Here is a 19163-nt window from a genome sequence, read left to right on the forward strand (position 1 = left end):
GTAAGTTACACCTCGAATCAGAACTCTTGCAGTGCATATTCCTAGAGGACTAATGAGGTGACCCCCAGCTGTACGTACGTGCGGTCCGTTCCACGGCGTCAAAACTTTCTTAAGCTGTTTTGCGAGTGCGTAGCTTACGACTGAATAATCAGCACCCGTGTCTACTAAAGCATTCGATTCATGTCCATCCACGGCAATAAGTAAGTCTGAAGAAATTTTCTGCGTACTTATCGTAGTCGTCGCTTTCTGCTTGTCGCTACTGCACTGCAACATTGACGGAGGATCTTCGCTTTGTCGAACGTCAGCGGCCTTGCCTCCCCAGGTCGCTGGCTTTAGTTTTCCGGGCGCGGGCTTTCTGAACGACGCCTTGGGGAACTTGAAAAGGGTCGTGGGCTTGGTGATCGGTAGCGGGCGGGCGCTGGTGACCGTGACTGGTGTTGGTAACGAGCAGCTGCAAGTTGACTTTGCGACAAGTAATCTTGGATATCGATGGGTCTTTCCCCATTGCGGGGGCAAGGTGCATTGACAGCGAATCCACGAAGGCCGACTCGCCGATATGGGCACCATCTGTACATGTGTCCGGCCTCTCCGCAATGGAAGCAGAGCGGCGTCCTGTCGGGTGTACGCCACACGTCGCTTTTCCGTGGTCTGTACTCGTGGTCTGTACTCGTGGATCTTTCTCCCTGGAAAGATGCACTGCGGGGAGCCGGTGGGCGTGCACTGAGGGCTGCGAATGATGCAGTCTGCACGGCAGGCTGACGCACAGCGTCAGCGTATGTTGGTACGCGGCGTTCCTGCAGTGGTTGCCCGAGTGAAACAGGCTGCACCTCCGGTTGCGGTTCTAACATGGCATGCCTAACTTCATCCCGAATGACGGCGGCCAGCGAAGAAACAGTCGACGCGACTTGCGGTTGCTGCAGCTTCCGAAGCTCTTCTTTAACGATAGTTCGCACCAGCTCTCTCAACGCTTCGGTGTTATTGCCCATGCCTGCCGAAAGAACGTCCACAGGGGCGCTGCTGACATCACGGTTGTAGTGGCGGGCGCGCTGCTGCAGGGCCTTCTCTATCGTCGTCGCCTCGGTGCGAAACTCCGCAACAGTACGTGGCGGGTTGCGAACCAACCCGGCAAATAGCTCCTCCTTCACGCCACGCATAAGATGGCGCACTTTCTTCTCCTCGGACATGTTTGCATCGGCACGTTTGAACAGACGGGACATGTCCTCGATGTACATGCCGACACTCTCGTTGGTGCGCTGGTTCCTGGCTTGCAGAGCATTCTCAGCCTTCTCTCGGCGATCTGCGCATGCAAACGCAGCAAGCAGATGTCGCCGAAACTCTTCCCACGACGTTAACACCGCTTCGTGATTCTCGTACCATGTCTTTGCTGAATCCCCCAACGCGAAGTACACGTGGCGACGTTTCCGTGCCGGGTTCCAGCCGTTGACATCTGCGACCCTCTCGAAGTGCTCCAACCAATCCTCGACGTCTTCGTACGGGTCGCCGTGGAACATCTCGGGCATGCGCGGCGGGTACACGACGACCTCGGGTGATGTCGCCTGGCTAGTCATCGTCGTGGCGTCAGTGGAAGACATCGTCCGTGTGGCCGTAGCAGTGGGAAGCGGTCCGAATTCAGGCGGGTCTCCCCGAAGTCGGCGGCTGGCGCGCTGGTGCACTGGAGTCACCTCTCCAGATTCCAATCGCTGAGGATCGGGGCTCCGGTCTCTGGCACCCAGGGGACTTCCAAACATACCCAGCACCTCCACCAGAATGTAACGGTATTTCAAGGAGTAAAATAGAAAAACTGGTTTATTAAGGGCGAACCTGTGCCCTGCAACTAACTATGTACACGAAGAGTTTCAAAAGAACGTTCCACACGAGCGTCTCTGCGCCGAACGCACTTCTTTCTCTTCCAGTGATGGTCCGAGCCCCTGCCTCGTGCGCGTGCACGAGCGGCACACATTGCGCCACCCCACGAAACCAAGCAGGCGCGCGAGAGGTAGCAGACGCTCTTTTGACACAGTGGCTCGCTGGCTACCGTCGTAGAACACATGTTTAGGAGCAGACTTGCGGCAATATCAGATGGGGAGTTTTCGCGGTTTTCGTTGCGTCGCGTTATATACAGGCGATGTGGGTGCGGCCCGAACGTTTTCCCACCAATCGTGGAGTGGTGATTGCAGAAATGGAACATAAACAGTTTGGAATAGCTTTATGGTATAGCGCCCCCAATTTTCATTGTGATAGCACTCCACAAATCAAAACTATGCCGTTTGCGTCGTGCTTGGGCCTGTAACGCGGTCTGCAGTGTGAACAGCATGAGTTGGCTAATTTTTCTGATGCGTGTTTATTTTATGGCGCAAGGACCAGGTGTGGCCAAAATACGCTGGAACAATATTGCCTGATTTCGCTTCGAGTGCGCGATATATGCCCTAGCAAGGTTTCTCTTGCTATGGCCTTATGCAGGTCAAAGCTTCGCCTTAGGCTATTTAGGGAGGTATGACCTCGGCGAAGCAACTGACGGTGTGAGCGTGATGGCACAGGAAAGGAGGTGCCGCGGAGTGGTGGGATGTGGAGAGTCACGTGACAGGCGGAGGCACGGCGTGAAGTACAGGTGGAGCGGCGGAGCAAGGGCGGAGGTTAAGGAGTTAGTGCGGACGTGCGTAAGGCTATATATACACCGCACTGCTCTGTTTGGGGTTGACTTTAATAAAGCAGTAGCTGTCTGCGGTTCACATATCTATATGTATGCATGCTTGGTTATATACTGATAGGTATCGTAGCTGCCTGGTATTTTATAATAGTGCTATAGCTGTGTCGTGAGCTTATCGAGCAATAAGCAAAAAAAAAAAACTGTCGTCGTGTTGTGCTTCGGTTGACCACCAGTAACGTCGACCATAGGTGGCATTGATGGCAGACAGCGGGAGTACATTATAATGCAGACTATATAACTCGCAAATGGTAAGGGTGTAGATGAAGTGCACCCGAATTTTGATAAATAATTCTCAAATTGTGGAATCTGATTATGCTGTCGCAATGAAGTAATTCAATGCTTGTGACTTGTGACTGCCTCTTTCCTTATTTTTACGCAGAGAAAACCCTAAAGATCACCAGAGAATCATCTTTACGTATGTGTACAGGCGCGCACAGGGGAAAATCGTTCCACGTAAGAAGGAACAAGGGGGAACAATAAAATGACCAACGAAGCCAGCTGGCGTTGTTGGTCAGGGGGGCTGTCGGGGCAAAAGGCCGCAGTCGAAACGGTCCTACTGTCTCGTCGATACATGACGACAAGCGGGTGAAGTTATCAGCTCTGTTTGTTGGCTTTAACGAACTGCAGAAACAACTAGTAGTGTAGCAAAACGGCTCTATTGATCTCCGATGCTCGCGGCTGTTGCTTCGCAGCGCGCACAGCGTTGGTGCTCTGTTGACAGACAACCGCAAGTAACGTATTTTTTGCCACATTTATGACGCGCGTCTGTTTGGCGCTTCGAGAATCCAAAGCCGCATACACGTTTAGCGTTTGTTCTAATATTTCGTAGTTTAAAATACAGGGTTTTCTACAAAAATTACTAGAGCGAACTCTGGCCGTGCGACCGTTACGCTACCATAGGAATGGTGGTTAGTACATGTATTTGTCTAGTCTTCGTTCTTGTGACTTCGAATATTCTTGTTACGCTATTAATTACTCTTTATCTTTCTAAATTTCCGAGCACTCATGCTTGCCTAAATATATATCAAGGCAATTACTCTCTGCGCGCACGCATAATTATTGCGAATTGTCGCATTTATAACGCGATATCTTGTTGGAAAGTTTTCATTTTTCAAGTGACCAAGCCATTTGAAGCAAGGAAGACAAAGTTTAGGCAAATCCAGGTACAAGCCATCATTCCCATGAAGGCTGGTCCGCCATATACTGGGAGCTCCTGTTGGTGGTATAGCGCCACAGTAACTCCATGGTTTAAAGCGCAGTTTCTCGCTACATCACCTAGACGAAAAACTGGCGCTGCGCCGCTGTTGTATGCATGGGAATACAGGAATGCGGTGGCATCGGATCGGCATCGTTCCCGGGCCGCTACTGGGGTACTATTCTGGGCATTGTCAAATTCCGCGATATTGTCAAATTTCCATTTAGAGACGCCATTTTAGAGCCATTCAGAGACGCCGTAGCAGCCCTCTGGGCCACTCAGAGCTGACAAGATCTTGGTGGAATTCGACAATCCCTGGAAATAGCACTCCGGCTAGCACCGTTTCGTCTGTCGCAATGGTTCATTCTCTACTGAAACAGCACGCAAAGAGATATTTTGTTTTTCTTCAATATTACGCGCAAAACTTCTTTTCATTCAATTACGAGGACTTGTGATTGGATGTACAATTACATGAAACGTAAAAATATGTGCCAGCGAGCCGCGAATGTTGGCGAACAGACGATAAGGTTCGCTCTCGCTGTGCGACAGTTCGCCGTCTGTTTCTGCTTTTTCTCTCGCTCGCTGATGTACTGCGGGTTAGTAAACTTCCCGGAAAGATGTGTCGCGGATGAACGAAAGCTACTCAGGAATATTTTACTTCGAGAAAGCTTTACCTGTGCAGCCATGACCTTGTCTTAGGCCAAGCCACGTTCGAGACAAAGCATCGGACACTCGCATCCCGAAATTCCTAAGGCGGCAGGCACAGCGCTCGTTAAGAAGCCCGCGTAGATGGTGGCGCCAGCCCAGGTTTACAATTTGGTGATATTGTAATAAACTCTATGGTTTGAAGTACACGAACGGCGAAGATTAAGTCAGAATGATGAATTAAGCCTCTAATAAAATATGACGCACCACACTCCAGAAAGGATACAAAGTACGAAATACGAATCCAAGACCATCCTGCAAATACTACCACCTTCCTCCTACGACGTCATAGTATTTGACGACATCTGTACGGCGTGAGTTAGTCATCCAACAATGATTTGTGATTTGCGGAGTACAACTGCAAACTCAACGAAGTGAAAAGGCTCAACCTGAGGATGTTTGAAAGCTATTCTGGCGATATCAATTACGAAAAATGTGAATGTACAGTTACGCCAGGCACTTGGCTCCACATTCATGTCATCGGCTCCGTGCTTTGGACGCGAAATTCAACAAGCGATGTTCTGGGGCCGACGACGGTGGTGGGCTTGTTGGTCAGTTATATTTACTTGCGCTTAAATGTAGCGCAGCAACATGACATTGGCCCGAAAAGGGAAATCCTGTTTACCTGCGGTGTTTTACGGTGTTTTAATCCTGCCCGAAATTCTGCTATAACGCAGCAAGGACGTTACGACAAAATGCAGTAAATACGCATGGTAATAAAAGGGGGTATCCTCTCGACATGGCTAACTGAAAGTGGCTGAAATTCGCGCTGCCTTCTGGAATATTAACATTTTTTAAATGTTGCTAATAGAGTTACGCTGGTGAACTGCTCTAAAGTTTGACATTTATTTGAAGGGGCAATGTCCAAAATTCCCGGACATGTAGAGATATCGCGGTATTGCGACCGCATCTGCCAGAGCATCTTAAGTGGGCAAAGTGTGATATATGAATTTGACAGTTTACGTAAAGTTTTTGTATGTTTACGACGGTTTAGCAATAGTTCTACTCACAATTTACCGGTATAATTTCACAGACGTGTACAATATATAAATTTTGTCTGCGGTAGAAGTATTATTTGGTGCAGTTTACATTACTAATGGGGAGGAGAAGGAAAGAGAACAATTATTAACCACGGAAGAGCAGACCGGAGTTAGAAGCTATTTAGGTGCAGTGATTTCCACAACTTCCAGACGGCCCTGACATTGAGCCGTTTGTGAGATGAAGTTGACTTCTCTCTCTCTCTTTCTTTGCTAAGCGCTTCATTGTAGAGAGGCGTTTATTTGTCAAAGTGGTCTGTTTCAGTAATGACGCGGATAGGAATTATCGCTTCAACGAATGACGCGAGATAGATATAGACTGCGCGAATGAAAGAATACCGAGTTGAGACGAAGGTACGTACGCCTCATCGTGAAACCGAGCGGCGGCGCGTATTACGAATGAAATTTAGGGAGCCTACATGCAAGCGCTTGCATGTAGGCTCCCTGATGAAATTGGAATCGAACGCTTGTGTATCGTACCAGCCTAAATCTCCAGGCTGCGAATACCACCTCTGTTACTCTTTTGCTGTTACTCACACTCTCATTGTTCAAGTTCCGCACATGTGTGTGAATGTGTGTTTGCATGTACGTGCGTGCGTGTGTGCGTGTGTGTGTGTGCGTGTGTGTGTGTGTGTGTGTGTGTGTGTGTGTGCGTGTGTGTGTGCGTGCGTGCGTGCGTGCGTGCGTGCGTACGTGCGTGCGTGCGTGCGTGCGTGCGTGCGTGCGTGCGTGCGTGCGTGTGTGTGTGTGTGTGTGTGTGTGTGTGTGTGTGTGTGTGTGTGTGTGTGTGTGTGTGTGTGTGTGTGTGTGTGTGTGTGTGTGTGTGTGTGTGTGTGTGTGTGTGTGTGTGTGTGTGTGTGTGTGTGTGTGTGTGTGTGTGTGTGTGTGTGTGTGTGTGTGTGTGTGTGTGTGTGTGTGTGTGTGTGTGTGTGTGTGTGTGTGTGTGTGTGTTTTCGTTGTTTTTGCGTGCTCTTCGTTTTACTGAGATCGCGGCCGTGATTGGCTGCCTGTCCCCAACTCCTCTCTGTCCTCAAATTCCTGTCTGGAGCATAACTGGATGCCGCATATTAGGGTTCCTGTCTGGGAATCGTGGCGGTTGCCATGGAAACTCAATTTATACCCGCCTTTATTCGCCACCTTTCTTTAACCACTCCTTTCGCTGTGAATGGAGTAGTCAATATCTATTGTCGGGGGTTCCGACCTGTTTCTTTTCCCAATGCTGCCGGGTTTCCTGCGAAGCAAACCTCGTTCTCCTGACTGGCGTGTAACGTATGTGTTCTCGAGAATCTATCACTATTCCATGTTCCTCTTTTCGACTTGAGGAAATGGGATGGCACAATATTGGTCTTTAGTGAGGGTTGCGTTATTCATCATGAAACAAGTACTATCGTTCCCGTTATTATTGTGGTTGTAGTTGTTGTACTTTTGTTTCTTTTTATTCAATGTCAATACGCTTTACTTCTGTCGTATATTATGCGCGAACAGGTTTCATCACGTTTCAATTAGCAGCAAATCCGCGTTTTCTACTACCGCCTTGGTGCCTCTGATAACCCATCGCGTAAGAAAACTTGGCGTTGCCGTAATTTCGCATAACACGAATGAAATAAATGGAATTAAAAAAAAAACACGAGCAAACTGGCAGCCTCGATTCAATGACTGTTCTAAGCAGCTCTACTGCAGTGTATTCCTTCACATGACCTACTCATGCTTACAGACGCCGCTACTCTTGAAGAAGACTCACTTTATAAAATTTGTTGGTGTTAGATAGCCAACGGCTAGAAGATTTGAAGCGAATGATTTACTAGTCAATACAAAAGTACATAACGTCAGACTTCGCCCTGGTGCGTTTGTGTTGCTTTTCTTGCTCATAACGGGGAAGGAGACGTCGTTCTGTTTTGCTTTTGCTGTAGCATTAAAATGAATCGAAACACGTTTCTGAGAGCCCCTCCCCCCCCCCCCCCCAAAAAAAAAAAAAAGAAAAAAGGATTTTCTGCATGCGTGCCATCAACACACCCGACGGGTAAGAGTTTGTCTTCGGTCGCAGTCAACTATCGCCCGCCATGTTAGTCTAGTGACTATGGTGTTGCGTTGCTGAGCTCAAGGTCGTGGGTTCGATCCCGCCGCGGGGCCGCATTTAAGTAGGGACGAAATGGAAACATGCTCGTGTACTTAAGTTTAGGTGCACGTTAGAGAACCTCAGGTGTCCTATACTACGGCTGGCCTCCTAATCAGATCGCGGTTTTGGCACGTAAAACCAGTTAATTTTATGAAGTTTGTTAATAAGGTATCGTCTCTCCTGCGTGTATTTTTGTGCTGAAACTGTTTCTTAACGCCTCAGTAAGAAACCAAGTGGTTTTCTGTTTTGAAATTTTTGATCGTATCGTGTTTTTTTTCTCTCTATTTCTTTCTTTCTTTTTTATTTTTTCTTTCTTTATTTCTTTATTTCTTTCTCTTTTTTAACGTTTGGTGATGACTGTGGTTGCGTGGACACCCTTGAAGACGTTCTGTGTGACTGCCCTCAATACAGTGTACAGAGACGATCGCTCGCAACTGCTCTAGTATTTAGAACAAAACATTTTTGGAATGCCCACTTAATCAGCCATCGAATCAGCGGGCGATGAAGGCATTGCCGCAATTCTTATGGAACAAACCTGCACAAACCTGCATTATCCTTAACGTTAACTTTGATCACGCGCTGTGATCGTGTTTGATGGTCGTGAATATCTGGGACCATGTGGCTCAATTTTCATTTTATATTTCTACCTCCCCCTCTTTTCCACCCATCCTCCGTTTCCTTGTTGACCAGTGCAGGGTAGCAAACAGGATTTTCTGTTCTGCTTAACCTTTCTGCCTTTCTCGTTTCTTTCATCATTGATGCTAAGGTGAAACAATTGAAATGAAATGAATCTATTTCGCCACATGTAGAACAAAAACTCGTGGCAGGGCTGCAGATAAAAGACGCAGTTGTGCAGCTTGACGAACTCAGAGTCCCTAACTAAAATACATTTTGGCAACAGCGTGATACAGCGCACACGATTATCACAAAATCAGCTTACACAAGCAGTGAAACATAGCAAGAACAAATGAACGCAATAGACAACGTGAGAATATGAGATTGACGTTTTTAATGTGTAATAGTCAAGATAAAGTATGCATTTCACGTAGCAAGTAAAAATATGAAATTTGTTGGTATGATAGTTGTTAAGAAGTGAACGCGATGTAAAGCGCCAGACACTTGGTGCTATAATTCAGATGAGGTGTAAGTAAAAGCCACGGTTCGTCATGTCTTCTTGGGTAATGCAATCTATATTGCTCTAAGCCTGCCAGACACGGGGCAGCCAAGATCCATTATCACCACAAAATGACATTAAAACAAAAAATAGAACACATTGATGACGTTGTGTAGATGGCAAGATTCCAAGCGGAATAGCGGCTTTCCGCAGTAAAGAATAAAGTTTCTTTAACTTAACTGGCGAGAAAGAAAAAAAAAAAACATCCTGGAACTTATTTATGGACACACTCTCTTCCGTTGATTTAGGGCCCGCGATTATTTGTTTACGTTAGAGATTGCACTATTGCGGCATCCTGAGAAATACAGCCTCTATACTCTACGGGATGCCGACGGCGGGAAAGAAACACGAAGCAAACAATCCACACTTTAAAAAAAGCAGGACAAGAAGTTTAGTTTTTATGTGCGTGCAACATCGGTCCTATAGAGGTCGAGGGATGATTTCCCGAGATTAGAGAGACCGCTCTCGCTCGCAAGGCGGATATAAATCCCGTCGTGCTTAAGACGACGTCAAGGCCAGGAAGTGGAATCAATTTGCTCTTATAGCTGTTTGCGATACCCGCAACGCGATGGGCTTTGCGCCGGCACGGGTCGTGTACTATAGGATGTACACGCAATGCTGCCCAAGGACGTGTAGAGCAAGTCTTGTGTGACCTATTGGCTTGAATATATCTCTTGCTTCTGTCATGAATCTACCCAAATGAAAAAAAAAAAAGATGGATTGATATACTGAGTCACTGATTCCACAAGTGTTTTCTGCAAACTATTGAGTCCAATGCTTGAAAGCATAACGAGCTAAAAACGTACAATTCTTTTAGAACCGAGTTAGAACAGTACCTCTTGCTCCTCCTGAAGTAAAAGCTACCTTTATTTCAACATTTATTTGTATTCTTCTTTTGAAGGTGCAATAATGAAGCGCGTTTTTGTCACATGTCTTGCGATAACTGCTATGAGACTCTTTCTTAATAAGTATTTTTATTAATTACATGAGCGCCTATCGCAAGTCTTCAATGAGTTTTAGGGTTCACCGATATCAGCGATATCAAGGAACATTCCACTTCCGTAGTCGAAAGTAAACGGGAATCGAGTCGAATTGGTTGCACCGCACTGTGACCAGACCTTTACAAAATGACGTAAAAACAAAATGCGAATGGCATATCATAGCACTGCAATTGCCTATCTACTAAATTATCGGGGCAATAAATTCATTTCGATTGGTGTGCTCATTAATAGAGTTAGTGAAGTGAGGGGTATGGTATGGATGATGAAATGACAGACCATCTGATTGATGACTTATATATCAACCGATGCTTTGGCTGACTTATAGAAGGAATGGTTAATTTGTTTCATGCTTTGTAAACTGATTCATTAATATTATTGCTTGACATTTCCGGGGCGCGTGCACTCTTCCGAATTCCTTTGGACGATCTTCATAGTCATGTTGAGGAGATGCATGCATTTCTCACGCGGGCCGCAGTGCCATTTTCTGCTGCGTTGGCGTTTCAAGTGTTCGCCCAGAAACGGAGAGCGCCGTGACGAGACGCGCCTCCGTGACCCGCTATCCTTACGCTTCTTTCACATGTTTTCTTTTTGCGCATTTTACTCCGGTGGCTCTCTGCGCGATGAGCCGGCCCATGTCTCGGAGAGAGCGCGGGGCATCACAAATCTTCGATTCCGTTGGCTCGCAGGTTTCCCGCGGCTGCCGCGAGAGGCCGGTGTCCGCGCCAGCGTCGTCGTGCATGCGGCGCCAGCCCGACTGCGGTGCTGCGACGGCGGCGCTGTCGGCGCCTGCGTCCCGCCGGGCGGGCGGCCCTAACCTCGGCCCCGGGTCGATGCTAGCGGCGCTGTCGTGCCGGGGGCCCGAGAGTAAGGCTCCCTCCTCGAGCCCCTTGGCCGCCGGAGCTGCCGGGCCGCCGAGCCTGGCCGGCGGGCTTACCCCCATGGCGCACCACCCGCCCGCGGAAGAGCGCCTGCTGCCCAACGGGAACGTGTGCCACTTCGCCGGCTGCGGATGTGCCGACGGCGTGTCGGGCGAGATCCGCGCGGCGCTCAAGGAGTGCGTCTCCAACATGCGCCAGCAACAGCAGATGCAGCAGCAGCAGCAGCAGGAGCACAGGATTCACCAACCGCAGCAGCACCACGGCCACCAGTCGCAGCAGCAGCAGTCCGGCGGTCAGTGCGGCTGCCCCGTGCTCCTGCGCGGCGCCTGCGAGCACCAGGCCCGTCCGGCGGCGTCGTCGGCGAGCAACAACGCCGCTCCGCCGCCGGCGCCCCTCAAGTCGCTGCTCAAGCGGGCCTCGACCACCCGTCCGCGGCGGGGCTCGCGCGTCCGCTTCAGCGACACGCTGACCGTCTTCTCGGAGGACTACCCGGAGGCGCAGCTGTACGTGATCCGGACAGCCGATCTGACGTACGCCGAGGTGTGCGCCATGTACGAGCCGCCGCCCGAGTACCGGGACCTGCCGCCGTTCGAGCCGCCCGACGGCTACCGGGACGACGCGTACCTGCTGCCCTTCCTCAAGGAGGCCCGCGCGGCCGCGGCCGCGGCGCGGGCGGCAGCCGCCGCGGCAGCCGCGTCGCAGCAGGCAACGCAGGCCGGCATCCCGGCAGCATCGGCTCAGGTGGGTGCGCAACAGCAGCAGCAGCAACCATCACCGCAGCAACAGCATCAGCAGCATCAGCAGGGCACCACGCCGCATGCTCCAACCGCGCCTGTCCAGATCAGGGTAGTCGAGCGGCCGCCGCCTCCGCCACCACCACCGAGAACGACGCCCGTGGCGACTGGCCCAGCGGTGGTCGGCGGCGGCGCGGAGGACCGCGGAGGCGGCAAGGTCGAGGACGAGACGCAGCTGCCTCCGCCTCCGACGGCCGAGATACTGGAGGACCTGGCCAAGAAGGCGGCTCTCGAGGAAGCTCAGCGGAAGGGGGAAAAAGACGCCGGCACCCAGAAACGTGGCGAAGAGATCAGGATCGATCAGGAACGGCCGCCGGCAGCCGACGGGAAGACTACGACAGCCGTGGTAATCGTGTCGTCCGACGGCGGCGGCGGCAGGACGACGCCCGAGGACAACGACGTGAGGAAGGTGATCGTGGTCGACGAGGAGGATGATGACGTCAAGCGCCGGGAAGAGTCGTCGCCCGTGTTGCCCGAGGACGAGGACGACGCCATCCTGTTGGAGTTGAAGAAGCAGCTCGAGTGCAACTCGAGCGGCGACATCGAGGCCGACCTGGCCGAGCTCCTCCCGCCGGGCCTCATCGTGGACGACGTCTCGAGGAAAACGGTGGACGACGTCAACGACCTCAAGGTGAGCCGTCATCGGCCGACGGTGGAAGTGCGACCGCTGAGCTTCAGGCAACCGGTGCCGGTGGCGGCGACGACGCCGGCGTCGCCGGCCGCCACGACTCCGTCGACAGCGAGCTCGACGCCCGACGAACGCCAGGAAGACAGCGATTCGAGCGCCGACTCCCAGGATACCATCATCCTCATGACGAACGAGGAGGAGAAGAAAGTGAGTGATTCTTTGTTTCTGCGGCCTTAAGTAGAGAGAGAGGAGGCCTTACTAAATGAAACGCAGAGCGAAAGCTCGCCCTGAAGTACACTAGCCTGCTACTCTGTTCAGAGGAAAAAGAGAGCACCCTGCGGTGACCTTAAGTAGATTTTGCAAAGTCAGTAGCTTTTGCGGCGCTAGAATTGAGTTTTCTGATTTTCGTGAAAGCAGAGCGCGACAAGGGTGTCCGATAGTTCCATGAACAGTGCAGCGTTTCTTGTAATCTTGCGCTTGACGCCGAGCAGAAGTATGAACACGAAGAGTGTTACAATACGGACCTTCATGCAGGGCATCGTGCGTCGAATAGTCGCTTGCTTAAGGCTAACTAGTCAAGGCGGACACCAGCCTTTGACGTTCAACTATTGTACTTTAACCGTGAACGGGGGACGTTCAAAGAGAGATAGGGCTAATATATCGGTATTTTCATGTTAAACAAAGAACGTCGCACAACGCTAGGCCTTGAAGAAGTTGTGGACTCCTTTCTTTCGACACAGCGTTAGAATTTGTGAACCCGTACAATTGCTCTCTCGCGTTTCCAAAGTTTACACAAGACTAAGTGGGGGTATTTCCGTTCTTCTAACCCCCGGTAACCTTTGATTAGGGAAGTGGATCAGGGTGTGTATAGAAGTTAAATGCAATTTGTGATGCGTGTGAGCGATATGTCCTCGTCAATTTTAACGCGACTACGCACAGAATACGATTTCACTGATCCGAACCGCGTATGAAAGCTTGTCGACGAGCCAATTTTGGGCCTCCGGGGAACATGAATTCATCTGAGCCTTTGACGGCACGAAAGGCAAGACAATAAACGTGGCCATATCATGAACTCTTCGGGGTTCTAAACATTAGACGCGCGTCCTAATAGCTCGTACCGTTATTACAGCGCTCGTACTGACATTACTATTTATAGGGATCGTTTACTGCACTGATCCGTAAGATCGTAATGAGAGCTTGTGCGGTTGAACGCACGTTCTGATAGCTACGGTTGTGCTTCCCCGCACAGTGCGCGATCAAGGAAACAAGGAAACGGGTGGTATCGGACCACTGGAATCAAAACGTTGTAGACGGCTAATCGCGGCCTTACCAACTGTCGGCGTCATGTACGTAGCTTCTGAACGATTTCGTTAAGCTTAGAGCATCACTCTCGCGCCATTCAGGGGATACCCGTCCTTAATAACTACATTTATGGATATTCTGAGCACTGGAAACAGGGGGCGGGGGTGGAGGGCTCACTGCTGGGGAATAATTTGCGAAACTGTATACCGGGGCATATCGACGTGTCGCCAGCACTGCGGCAAAGCGGCCAGGCCACCAGAGATGCGCTTATATAATATTGCGCAACACTCGGGGAAAAAAAAGGAAAAAGAAGAGAGAGAGAGAGACGGCGCTTGTTCTTGGTGAAAAGGGTGGTGTTACAGAAAGGCTGAATCGTCGCTTCCTTTCGCCACCAGCGCGGTCGTATCCCTTTATCAGACGAAAATATCCGCTGATGACGGGTGCATCAAAGGAGCTAGCGCTCCTAAATTACCACAGCAGACTAGGCATTCTCTCCCCATCTCCCCATCTACATCTCTTTTCGCACTGAATCGGAGCCGACACATCCACCAAAAAAAAAAAGGGAACCTGAGAGATCGAAGATGAACATTCGGTATTAGCATTATCGTCATATTCTCGAGCTATGCGTTCGCTTATTCTTTAGTACGTCACCATTTTACGTTTTCTCTCTCGCTCGCGTATGCTAATGCCGTATATATAGTCGTGCGCCGGAGTGAAAATGAAGGATTTCGCGGGCTCGCCGCCACATCGGGAGTCGTTGAAGCACAGTCTTCTTCACGCACGCGCCATCGAGATTTTGGCTGTTCTCTATAACGTCTCTTTCTCTTTGATCGTACCCCGCTAAACGGAAGCCACGTCCTTGCAATATCCTTAAGGCGCCTTTAAAGGCCGCGTGGGCGACGGATGCCCTAGTTCCTGTTCGGGAAGCTGCGTTCCTCGATTGTAGTTTATAATATTGTACCTTGGTTTCTTCGTTCTTTCACTGTTCTTTCCTTACATGTCTTTTACCCTCCAGCTTTTCCTCCTCTCTTTTTGTCGAGATCACGACACGTTAATGATCTCGACGTTAATGAGTCTGTTCTACTGCGCGAGCGCTGGTGTTGCGTTGATATATATTTATATACACGAAAACGCAACTTTTAATTTACACGCAATTGCGTAAAATGCAAATTTTACACGTACGTGAACGCTACTTATATATATATATATATATATATATATATATATATATATATATATATAATGGATCCTGGGGATGTTTGCCTGGTGACATTCCTAGCATGCTACTCCAGATGCATAGGATGAAAAATTAAATGAGGTGCGAAGAAAGAAAGAAAGAAAGTTCACAGCACAGATATATACAACACAAAACACTACACTCAGAATTCGACTAAAGTGTGTCATTGACACCATTGTCTTTAAGGAAATACAGAAGTACCTTCGTTGCGCGAAGGAAAAGCTGGAGATAAGAAATAAATCATATAAGGAAAGAACGATGAAAGAACCAATAAACTAAGGCGTTGGTGTTTGCATAAATCCCTAAGGCGTAAACGACCTGCCAATAGATATCCGTATACCCTGCGTAAATGCGAGTTGAAAGCTCTGCTTTGCGAAGTCGTGCTAATGGCAGACGACAAGCAGGCCTTGAGCTCTTACGTTTTACATTATCAAAATGAATGTTGGAAACGCTTGCGATTTTTGTTTTTCCCCTCTTTCCTTAGAAAATGCACCAGGGCGAATAACGTATTGAAGCGATCGATTGAAGCGAGTGGCTAGCAGGAAATAACGTAGGCAAACAACATTTAAGCAACCACTGAAGTCAAAACGTCAAGTTTTGAGCCGTTCTGGCAGATTAATCTTCCGAAATTGCATAATCGTGCCCATGAGCGCGTATTGCAAAGCCAGAAAGAACACAAAAAGTTGAAATCGGGCATCCTACACTACGTTGAAGTTTCTGCACCAATTCCCCTGTGACGTCATTGATTTCCATATTGCAGGCCCGGGGCTAGTAAAGTGCTTCACGTCTTTTTTTTTTTTTTTTTTTGCTTGTGTTTCTATTTTGTAGGTTTAATTTCTCAACTTGCATCACTTTCATTTTCGTGATGCATTTTTCTCTCCACATTACCACTGCTGTAGCGTGTGTTGTGTCAAGTCAGGCGTGAGATTTTCCTGTCCACTCACTAAGCTGCCTTGATTTAGAACAAGGAAGCGCTCCCAAACTCTCCACCAGATTGCCCAGTTAACCCTGTGCGCTGCATTGCCGGTTAAGCTTACGAACGTTTTGTATCGTTTAAATGCCTGTGTGAACTAGTAAGCTCGTCTGCTTGACGTCAGCTTCACAGACACTACATGGGATACAGAACGCATGTCATGCGGTGTAGATCACGTCCCAATGTGACCAATGTGACCTTTATTTATATGCTTACAATGAATATGTCACGCACATTGACGGCAGTTTGATGCAGGTTTGAGATAACCAAGACGTGTGCCTGCGGAGGGAAGCATGACGTCATCTAGTTACTAAAGAACTTTCCTCATTTACGGAAAGAGTGCGGATCCTTTCTGCCCCATTTTTAGGCGGGAAGCGTGGCTGACAGTGAGTGCTTCTCTTTAAATACGCGTAACAGGGCGTTGATGAAAGAGATACTAAGTTACACATCCCATCTGTATTTATCTGTATCTTTTTTTTATTGAAATAAAAATAAAAGAACGAGATACATATAATGCTGACGGCTACCAAGAGAAGTATTCTAAAATAAGAAGTAACGTCACATGTTCGGAATGTCTACAGCGGAGTTAGATAAAAAAAAAAGTAAGGGAAGTCCGCGTATAGTCCTAGACATATTGGAATATTCAAAAACAAAAGGCCCCGAGGAAAGGTTGCACCACACGCTGCACTAAGCCCCAACGTATACGCGTACAGTTAGTTCCGAACACGTACACAAGGCCGCGATATGGTCCAAGTTGAACACGCGTAGAGGTTAGTGAAATATACAGACGACACAATACACGCATAGAGGCGCAATAGTGAAATACTGGGCTTCGTCACACAAGGCTTACAAAGATCATCATGATACGCATATTATACCACAAGTGCACATAAACAGAAATGATGGATGTATCGACCATTTCATCAGAAGACAAGAGACGCCGTCATCTTGGTCTTTTGTAAACTAATACGTAGGCATAAACATGATATTGCACTTTAGTCGGTGGGGCCACATGAACCCGCGCGTTCGAGCAGATCACCTTTCGATGATAAATCCAAATAGGAGTCACGGCCTGTTCAAAAATAACCGAAAAACGAGCTGATTATTTCGTCCATAGAATTACTTGAAAAAGTTGTATATTTTTTATTGCACATTCATGCACTTCATAGAAAATGGCCGAATTCGACTGAGACATTGAGGAAGAAACCGGCATTCAGCGTCGAACACAATGCTATGTTTCTCTAACCGATTAGGTATAAGAACATTTTCGTTGCTTATCTCATTTCCAACAAGATTTGCAGATCCGAACGAACACTCCTAACGAACGAAAGCATAGCTTGGGTCTCGACTTCGGCAAGTGTGATGCCTTCATGCAAAAAAAAAATGAAGGTCTATTGGTCAGCTGCCGGCTAAGTTCACGTACTACGTGACGCCATCGGTCAAAAAGGACGTTCCAGATCCTCCGCTGAAGCCTTGAGTGGCGCTGGCTAACACTGCTATAGTTATATCTTGTACACGTAAGCACTCACGAATTTGGATGTTAAAACAGCCGCCGCAGTAGCACAAGTGCTAGTGCAACGCACGCTTAATGCGGAGGTGGTGGGTTCGCCTTCCACCGGCGGCAAGTTTTTCTTTCTTTCTTTTTTCGTCCACTTTCATTTTCCTTTAGCTTATTATTTCTACACAGTAACTGAAAAAAAAACTAGAAATAGTTTTCCCTCTGCTTTCCTTGGCTTCATTATCTATTCACTTCTATGGTTGCGCTAATAAAAATCGGGCCCCTCAGTTTCTCTTGCTTACTCTAGTACAGGCAACATGAAAATTTGTCCATGCGAATTCACCAGAGACTGTACGTTTGCGTACATAAGTACTTTGTTATGGGTTAAAACAAGGTATCTTGAATGCCAACAACATCCAGAAAGAACACGACAAGCGGCTGCAGAATTTTACGAGCATAAGCATCTCATCGAAACGGAGAATCTCTATCCACTGATCATCCGTTTATCCACTTACGGAGTAACCTGAACTCGTTACTTCATTGGTTTGGATAGCACACTAACATCTGCAGTGTGCTATACAATCGGTCAAGACTGACGTGCGCTATACGGACTGCAGCACACTACATTCCGTGTAGCGTGGTGACAGTGCTGAATGCACTGACCGTGCTATTGTAATGTATAGATTGTACAACGCACTACATTCCATAGTGCGCTGTACAACCAGTGCATTCTACCAGTGAAAACCCAGGGAAATGAAACTAGAGGATAACAAGGAAACTTGAAAATAAATCGTTATTATTGTTACTTGTTTTGAAAACATATATACACTTGACAGGATAGGGAAAGCGAAGAGCAGGCTGGCAACTGCCACCCGAAGGGGCACAACGCCTGCCTACTCGTGAGAAAGGAAGGGGCACAAACTAGGAACAGTGCATTGAAAGCTATAGAAAGGAAAATGTAGGCGTAGGAAACGAGAACGGTGGAATATGAATTAAACTCTAATGGGTGTAGCGTATATTCCTGTTAACGGTATAAGGAGAAGTTGAGTTGTGAAGATCGTGTAATGGGCAGATAATCGCTGGCCTGTTAAGGTAATAGAATAAAGTACCAAGGCAAATAAAACGCAGTCAGGTATGGCAGAGGATTATATGGTGTGATTAGATTAGGAAAATTTGCAGGCATATCATGGGGACTCAGTTGAGACAGAGGTATAACTGGAGATCGCTTGGAAAAATAAAGCGTTGATTCTGCAGTAGACACGAAAGTAGGCTGAGTGGGCAACAACTTAATGGCAACGACGGTCGAATACGGTTGCCATATATACTTGCGTACCAGTGTTTTCAAGATGATCGCAGCTAAAGCTACCTACATAGAATGTAGCCATATTCTGGACGCCCGGCTGTGAGTGCTATGCTTGAACGCGACAGAGTTTCAATGTACATCGCAAAGAGGAAATCATGGATGGTCGATGCTCTCTTGGCAGGTCTTGGCGTAACTCTACTCGTACAAGATGACTCTTACCTCGCGAACCACGGCTTCAAAGCGAAGTTGGCAACTGCCCGAAATAAGTACATTTACGCACTGCAATTAGTGTTAAAGTTCCAACGACCGCCACCTCTAGAGTCCAGACATCCCGAGACCAGGTGGCATCGTGTAGGTGGACAGTTCCGTTTAATACATCCCCCCCAAAAAAACGGTGCTGTACCGAAAGCCGCACTGCAGTCTTCGTTCGCGAAGGCCGCCAAAGCGAGAGTCCGAAGGTGTATCGATCCGTGAACAGAGTGAGGGGTCGAGGGGTCGATTCACGTTGCCTTTTTCTTTGGTCTACCACCGGACTCCTTTGTACCGCAGAAGGAGGATTCGCGGCGGCGAAAGAGAAGAGTAACCGCCTATCGGTCAATGTTGACAGCTTAGGCT

General features: G+C 48.4%; 1 protein-coding gene across 4 annotated transcripts in view; it reads left to right on the plus strand.

Moving 5' to 3' along the window:
* Window positions 1-19163, plus strand: part of LOC119446253 (uncharacterized) — a 422545-nt gene that overhangs the window by 387626 nt on the left and 15756 nt on the right. For all 4 annotated transcript variants that reach the window (XM_049664025.1, XM_037710637.2, XM_049664026.1 and 1 more), the window contains one exon: window positions 10622-12442. In XM_049664025.1, coding sequence (XP_049519982.1) covers window positions 10673-12442 — 1770 coding nt within the window. In that variant the 5' untranslated portion in view covers window positions 10622-10672. The remainder of the gene's footprint in view (window positions 1-10621; window positions 12443-19163) is intronic.

Source organism: Dermacentor silvarum, chromosome 3 (assembly GCF_013339745.2).
Source record: "Dermacentor silvarum isolate Dsil-2018 chromosome 3, BIME_Dsil_1.4, whole genome shotgun sequence".
In the NCBI taxonomy this organism is placed as follows: domain Eukaryota; kingdom Metazoa; phylum Arthropoda; class Arachnida; order Ixodida; family Ixodidae; genus Dermacentor; species Dermacentor silvarum.